The sequence below is a fragment of the Embiotoca jacksoni genome, unplaced genomic scaffold, assembly GCF_022577435.1.
Source record: "Embiotoca jacksoni isolate LCO1_2020_lvr unplaced genomic scaffold, fEmbJac1.0.p SCAF_22, whole genome shotgun sequence".
Taxonomy (NCBI): Eukaryota; Metazoa; Chordata; class Actinopteri; family Embiotocidae; genus Embiotoca; species Embiotoca jacksoni.
The window spans coordinates 8161098-8169121 of record NW_027185363.1 but is presented as its reverse complement, the minus strand read 5'-3'; the positions used below and the strand labels follow the sequence as shown (position 1 = coordinate 8169121).

The 8024-nt window shown below is 38.9% G+C and overlaps 1 protein-coding gene across 2 annotated transcripts; it reads right to left on the bottom strand.

Moving 5' to 3' along the window:
• Window positions 1-952: 952 nt before the first annotated feature.
• On the bottom strand, window positions 953-7349 carry tcea1 (transcription elongation factor A (SII), 1). 2 transcript variants are annotated; one of them, XM_069157712.1, is made up of 10 exons: window positions 6919-7349; window positions 5458-5520; window positions 5266-5371; window positions 4160-4259; window positions 3852-3997; window positions 3715-3771; window positions 3216-3370; window positions 2971-3117; window positions 2720-2791; window positions 953-1373 (listed from the first exon to the last, which is right to left on the bottom strand). In XM_069157712.1, the coding sequence occupies exons 1-10, from the start codon at window positions 6991-6993 to the stop codon at window positions 1365-1367; spliced, it is 930 nt and encodes a 309-aa protein (XP_069013813.1). In that variant the 5' UTR covers window positions 6994-7349; the 3' UTR covers window positions 953-1364. The 2 variants fall into 2 exon arrangements, with proteins under 2 accessions (XP_069013813.1, XP_069013812.1); XM_069157711.1 differs by having other exon boundaries at window positions 3852-4000; window positions 6919-7347.
• Window positions 7350-8024: the final 675 nt, after the last annotated feature.

Genomic DNA, 8024 nt, shown 5'->3' with positions numbered 1-8024 from the left:
GAAATAAATTTGGTCAAATAATTATTCTGTTCATTTACATTAGTAGAATATTTTAATGCATGGCTTTTAGTTGTAATGGAGCAGTTGTAAATTGCAGTGTACTTTTAAAAGATATCCATATAAGCCCTTTTTGTACATGTCTGAATTATGTGCAGTTCAACCTAAGAGTAATGTGTTTCATTTCGTCAGAGGTCTCAAGAAATGTGACTATCCAACAGTTCATAATAAAAAATAAAAAAAGATTTGAGAAAAATAAAGAGAAAATAAGCACGTTAGTTTGTATTTTAACAAACTGGTCCATCAGGTGAGTCCAGGTGAAGAAATTTACAATTCAGTTTATGTTGTTTGTGAAATACGTGAGGTACATCTACTTCATCAAGAAGCTGACCCTAGATAATACACACAAACAGGTGAAGTTAGGCAGTTAACATGAACAGAATTAGAAAAATCATGTTGCACACTTGTTCTTGTGTTAAATGAGTAGGTATTAGACAACATTTTGATCAACACGTCTTTCTCACTATCAAAATTTTTAAATGATTAAAACTGTCTTAATCTTGTATAACTGGTCAGTTTGTGTGACAGCAAGGCAGCACAACAGCTCAACAACACAGAGTGGTTGCACCTGGCCATTGAAAAAAAAAAAAAAAAAAAAAAAAAAAAAAAAAAACATGAGGAAAGAGGAAACAATTGTGCATCGTCCCTGGTCCAGCCAATGACATTATCCTGTCACTGGGCAGATTAATATGCACACATCAGCATTCACTTTGATGTGATGAATATTCCACCAATTACAAACATATACTCCCCGACACACACACACACACACACACACACACACACACACACACACACAAAATGTTTGTGCTCTCAGATCCGTAATTGCATTAGTATAATGTTAAAGATTTACATAACCAGAAGAGACTGAAGGCGCATCATAAAAGACAACTAGTGAAAAGCACTTCTTTTTAATCAAATGGATTACACTTTATTGGGAAATTAAATAAAACAACGCAATGTTGTGAGGGGAAAGCAAAACAACATTGTCCAAAGTGTTAAAACTACATATAAAAAATGCAGATAAAAGAGAATGAGACAAGATCGATCGCATATATTTGACAGTGAGAAACAACTAATAACAATAGTAAAAGATTTTGAGGTGGAGGGGCATTGGGGAACTGGCAATGAGCTCAATCTATGAACAAGGTATTTATTCAAACAGTAACTGCAGTGGCATTGTTGTATGGCATGTTGTGTACCATGTACCACAGAATACGAAGCTCCAATCTGTTGCAGATAGATAGACACAACCTGGTCCGGGAGTTTTGCTACTTGTCAGAGTGCCGTCGATGAGGCGTGCAGATTCAGCAGAACTAGGACACAAAACCCACAAATGAATACCCAGATATTAAAATATTTGGTCGCTAAAGATCATGTCACTAAAAAGCAGCTCAAAAGTATAGTCGTGAGGCTTTGCTAAACTTGTAATTTGATTTCAATTATTGGTCTCAATTTAAAACCAAATATCGATTCAGTAAATTGAAAAAGATGACCGCAAATTAAGGCGTGCTTTTAGAGCGTTGAACAATGCGAAGCATTGCAAACGCATTCAATCGGTGGTGCACGTTCACGTCAGATATAAGTCAAACCCACGTCGTCACCACGGACCCCATTCATGCAAAAATCAACTCGCTGCGACGCTGACAAGACAGGCAGACCCCGAAGAAGGTTTAATCCACATCCTGTGTTGGTCTGAATGGAGTAGAAGCTAGCTGGTTTTGGCGAAGGAAGTTGCAGTTATTTTCTTTGCTTCATTTCAGTTATTTATTCAAAATGCATCTAAATGTTTATCATACGACAGACTCGAGAACTCTAGTGTGTGTATCCTTTGACCATTTATATTTGGTCATCTGATTAATGATGTCAATAAATCCATGTTTGGAAGTGGCGACTCATTACCATCAAATTATTATCATTTGCGGGCAAGAAAGAAATTCCATCAACAAATTATTACATTTCATTTAGCTGATGCTTTTATCCAAGGGGACTTACAACACACCATCGGGAGCGATTTGGGGTTCGGTGTCTTGCTCGGGGACGCTTGGGTGTGTGGACGGGAGGAGCTGGGGATTGAGCCACCAGCCTTGTGATTGGTGTGCAGCCCACTCTACCGACTGAGCCACAGCCTCCCCGCAAATCAACCACATTCGATTTTTGTCCTCTCTTTTCTCAGAGAATGTTATGACATACCATAAAACCACAACAGGCAGATTGTGTTTGTATGGTATGTCCTTCATCAAGATCCCCAAACTCATAAAACATTGATATGCTCAACATGGCGGGTGGTTTAGAATGTAAATGCAGGTTAACAGTCTGCATCGAAGGTGGACAGAGACCAGACTGGAGTTTTGAACCTAAAACTTTGAAAACTATTGATGGTCGGTAGGAAGGCTGTAGCTCAGTCGGCAGAGTGGGTTGCACACTAATCGGAAGGTTGGTGGTTCGATCCCCAGCTCCTCCTGTCCACATGCCTAAGTGTCCTTGAGCAAGACACTGAACCCTAGTGTTGTAAGTCGCTTTGGATAAAAGCGTCAGCTAAATGAAATGATTGTACTCACTACAACTTCAGGAGTACAAGCTAAAGTCGGATAAGTGACGGAAGTCTACGGGATAATGGCTTCAAAGATTGCGTGAAGAAAACCTGCAGTAGGACACATACCTTCCATCTATTTCCGCACTCATTGCAGAAGACAAATGTGGTCATTGGCTCATCAGCACTGCGAGTTTGAACCTGGGAATGACAAAAGAAATAAGAATAAACCATTTTTTTCCAATAAATTAAATTATCAACGTCATTCATTAGTCCATTTAAGTCATGGAATAGTAACCTAATCGCAGAATACACACATTTTACATGCACACTAATTTTTGCCATCAAGCATATAGGCTACCACAAATGGCAAACTCTACCTGTGTGTAGGTGCAGCACTTCCCCTTGCATTTGCCACAGGTAAATAGATCCGTCTGAGTGCCTCCAGTGGTGGCCATCTGGTGGTCCCTGACAGCCTCTTTGGTCAAATTCTTCCTCATTTCTTTTAGCTCGTCGCTGGCCATTTCCTACGCAGCAGAAACTCTTTTAGTAAACAAATTTAAACCCGTCTACGTTGAAAGTAAAACGTATGATCGAGTATCGAGTCCATCAACAGCCAACAGACCTCTGCAGTCATCTTAGCCATCCGCTCGGGGGTTACACTCCCGCATAGCACGGTCCTCCTTAAATTAGGGTTCTTTACATCTTTCAGATTTGAAATCCGGCTCCGCACACGGTTCTTGTATTTCATGTCTGTGTTCTTAAACTCTTGGAAGATGCGTGATGGCAAGTCAAAGAATTCAATTCTGTCAATGATATTTTTTTTCATGCCTAATTACAAAAAGCAAGACCTAAAACTACACGGACAATCCGGCCTTTAAGGTGTTCGTGTTGATACATTCAGTGGATTAACAGGTTCATTATTCAGTTTCAATAAATGATTAATCATTTACCAATCATGATTACGATTCTTTGTTTTTAGCTTCTTAAATTGATCAATTCTTCACATGTTTGGTATTCAAACAAACAATAGTCACTGAAAACGTAGTAACAATTTCCAGAATCTCATGACATCCTGAAAAAATACAAGCATCAACTTGAAACGCATTCAGTGTAAAGGATATATTCCTCAATTTGTGCTCCAAGTTCGTCACAATCACCACCAATAGCAATATGATCATCTGAAAAAGACAAAATATCAGAGGGTGGACAAAACGAGTGGAGAAACCATGCGTAAAACAATAATAGGCGAGTCTGGTACCTCCAGTCTGCAGAGCATTGGCCAGCATCTCTCTGCACTTGAGCCTGATCGAGTCCGAGGTGCCCGGGGCACGAGGGAAGGTGTTGATTAACGTGTTGGGAGCAACTTCGGTGGGTTCGCTCTTGCTGCTGGAATTACTGCTGGAGCTGCTATGGGAGGAATAACAGACTTTATAATCAGTTAATGAAGCAAAACACATTTGAAAACAAAACTTCAAAAGTATAGAAAGTGTATTTCCATTTCTTCATTCAAATGGTCAACGATGCTAAACGTATATAAAAGCGATATTTTTTTTTTTTTCTCCTTACCTTTCTTCTTTTGCCTCCGGGCTTCCCTGTGAGGGAGAAACTACAGGCGTTGTTTGCTCTTTCCTTTTCTCATCTGAAGATTTATCACCTCCAGGCTCATCTGGAGCACAAGTGATAGAAATCAAGTAGGCATCAATATAAACTAAGTGAGACTGTTACAAATGACAGCAAAGTTAGAAACGTCAACATTTTCATTGACCTGACAGCTGAAGAGTGCTGTGTTACAAAAAAAAAGAAGAAAAAAAGCCTTCAACGTTTTGTTTTTTTTATAATAGTGTTACGTGTTTCTTTATGATATCTGTGGAGACAGAATTGTCAGCGTGGATCTTTTCTTAAAGATTTATCAATGTTAAACACGAAGAGAGAGGGGGAGGTATGTAACAATGGTCCAAGAATCAAACCAGCATATGCAAATATGCATTAGTGTTTTCACAAAAGAAGAAACTTTGAAATCCAGCTGTAAAATATCACTGAAGTTGAAGCATGATGACTTTAAAAGCTGACACGGTATTATAAGCGATATGTGTCGGTTTAGTAATTTGGTAATTGAAAATTGCACATGAAGTTAATACAGTAACAAAGCATTTGTGGTGAAAACCAAATGAAAATGGAGGAGATTTGAATATAATCCCCTGCATTGCATAAAAGTACAATTTAACCTCCTGCACACACGTAGATTTAACCTCATAAACCAATTTTTTTTTTTTTATCTCTGACCTTTTCTGGCTGATGCTTGCTATTGGTGAGAAGTCTTCACTGAAATCTGGACTGAAACTGCTGGCTGCTGCTCATTTGTTTGTGCTGCTGAACAGCTCACTTACTCAACGCCGTGGGTTGAGAATAGGTGTCAGCAAATGTTAAATAAAGAGCCACAATATATTTTTGACAGCTGGTGCACCTGGAGTGCAATGTGTTACAAAAAAAAAAAAAAAAACATGTAAAACTGGCTTTGGCTTCATTATGATTACAGGTTACCCATAAAAATTTAAAAAAAAAAAACATACCTTGATTGGCTTTGATAAAATGAGGCAGCTTGAGTCACGCAAAAATCTCTCCGGTAAATCACACAATTTTAAGTATGGTTATCATCGAAAAATGATAATCACCCAGAAGCTTCTTCCACGACTTGATCAAAGACTTGGCTAGGGACGTCACCTCCTCGTCTGTGCTTTGCTTACGGATGGCATTAACGGACATCCCAATTCTGGTAGACTGTGGAGAGACATTGTGTCAGAGCCTGGGAGTTTCAGCGCTGCTTGTGTCCACAGTAAGGCCTCAGAACAAGTGAGCGAAGATACCTGAAGCAGCTCCAAAGTCATGGGGACACTGCGCAGCTCCTTCAATAGATCCAAAGCCCCTGCCTGCAGAGGAGAGGGGAGGGAGGGAGGATGTTTTAGGTATGTGCATTTTAACCCATCTCACACACTAAGTAATTCAATTCAACAGGTTGTTTTTCTTTTTTTATAGTGTAAAATCACCATGGTACATAGTCCCAATACATCTTAAAATAACATTTGTGGCAAACAAAAACAAAGAACGTCATTAAAATATCAATTTCAGAACAGAAATATCAATACCAATTAAATGTCAGTATTAACGGAAATGTTAAAACGACACGCACTCGTGTTCAACGCCCGGAAAGCGAGGTGAGGGTTCAAAGTCATTAAAGTCTGCACTAACTCTAAGCTTCATCTTAAAGCCAAGTTATAAGCTTTAGTCTTGAAAGTATAGAGCATGTCAGCCTCCCCAAACCCCGAGCTGCTCCATCAATACTAGATAACATCTACTGCATCAGTATAACAGATACTGCAATATTCTTCATAGAGTTACTGCAGAAATATTTCAGATGCAAGTGAGCTGGACTAAACTGAGCCCTCAAAGATTTATAAACAAGTTATTATTCGGGCAAAAAAAACAACAACAACAACCGATATGTGGTTGTAAAGTGTTCAACATTTATGTTTAAAAGGGGAAACACCAACACATTTAATTAAGTCAATTGGCAAACAACTATTCTACAACCATAAATAAGAGAAATTGTAAAAACAACAACAGTTTAATCGTTGTGATGATTTGGTGCTTTCCCAAGTTTTTTTTACTTTGAGCTCCATAAATTTGTAAAAAAAAAAAAAAAAAACTTTTTTTTTTTTTTTTTTTTCTCCTCATTATCTTCTGACATTTTAAAACCAAATGAATAACTGGGGGGGAAATAATCGATAAATGAGTTGATACAACACACACACGCGTTCATTAACGTAGTAGTTACAGAAGCTAGGCGGCTAACCGTAAACACAACATGGGTTAGCTACCTAGCCGCTAAAAACAATCCCCCCCCTCCTCCCCAAACACCGCTTACACCAGAAGAGTGACGGGGTACTTTTTTTTTTTTTTTTTTACTCCAATGTACTTAAGGATGCGACGCGAAGCCATTTAAAAAAACAACAACAAAAAAAAAATCTAAAACTGACAATTTACAAAATGCGAGGCACAAAGCTAGCAGATGCTAGGTAGCTAACTCCTAGCAACCCATAGAACATAAACAGACCTGCTAGCTCTGATAAACTGCAGGCGTATTAGCCGCGGAGCTAACTGGCGATCTTAAATGGTTGAACCGGGACTCTGGTGAAATGACAAACAGATGCAGAATTGCGTTTGACAAAGGAGTGAAACTCAAAACGCATCGACATCAAGCCCGGGTCGGCTGAGCCGGCGGGGCAAGGTAAACCGTTCAAGTCCCCGCTCCTCTCAAGTCATCTCACCCCGTTTTTCTTCTGCGCCATTTTATCCATCTTCTTCGCAATTCTGATGATCTCCTCTTCCTCCTTTTTGCCCATGTTGGACTTGATTTCGGTGCAGTGAAAAAAAAAAAGTATTTGGAGCGAACCAGGAAGAAAATTAGCGACAAAAGACCACGCCGCTGGAGTCAAAGCGGTGGCGGCGGCGGCGTCTACTTGGCGGACCGGGACCGCACACTGGCCCCTACGCTGTGTAGCAGACCCAACTAGATGATGATGGCACGAGACGGGGGATCAAGGGGAATGAATCGAGCTCTGAACCAGAGATCCCCCCCTCTCCCTCCACCTGGAACTGTCGTCATCAGACTACGTTTTTAAGAGCACCTCAATTGAAATCTATACTTTGTAAAGTTCTGTACAAATATCTATTCTCCTGCTACCAACACAAAGCCTGCATTTTTCTTTTTTTTTTCTTTTTTGTCAGTATCGCAGACTGTCGATAGAGAGCGCCAAAGTACCACTTGGATCTTGGTTCAAACAAGAGACTGTTGCTGAAGACCATTCAACTTTTCAAACAAATATGGCTGTTTTCTTCTCTTGGATACGCTTAAAAGACTTACTCGTATGGTTGCTATCCAGAGCCTATACAAAGTACTGATTGATTGATAAGTCCACTGACAGAAAATCAAAAAGCATAGAAATAATGATTATTTTAACTAATTAATTAGGCAAAAATGCCCAAATCCAAAGACTTAAGCTTCTCAAATGTAATATTTGTTCTTATTAAAAGTCAGTTGAAGTACTAAATAGAATTTTGGAGGTGAAGAAACCAATTGTAAAATATTAATTGGAGCTCTCAGAAATTGCCACAGGACGTGGATCACTATTTTCTCTTCAATTACCAACTACACACTTGAGAAGTGTTACCAAGCAAGTATTACACAGTGGCTTTGAACTCACTCAGATTTTTTTTTTTTTTAATTTTTTTTATAAATATCTATTTATTACTAATAGTAACTGTTGTTATAATGACAATACTGATACTTGACTTGAAAATAGTTAAGATAATCAGTAGAAAAATAAGAACAAGTTGAAGCCCGAGTATTGTCACAAACTGAAAATACCATTTC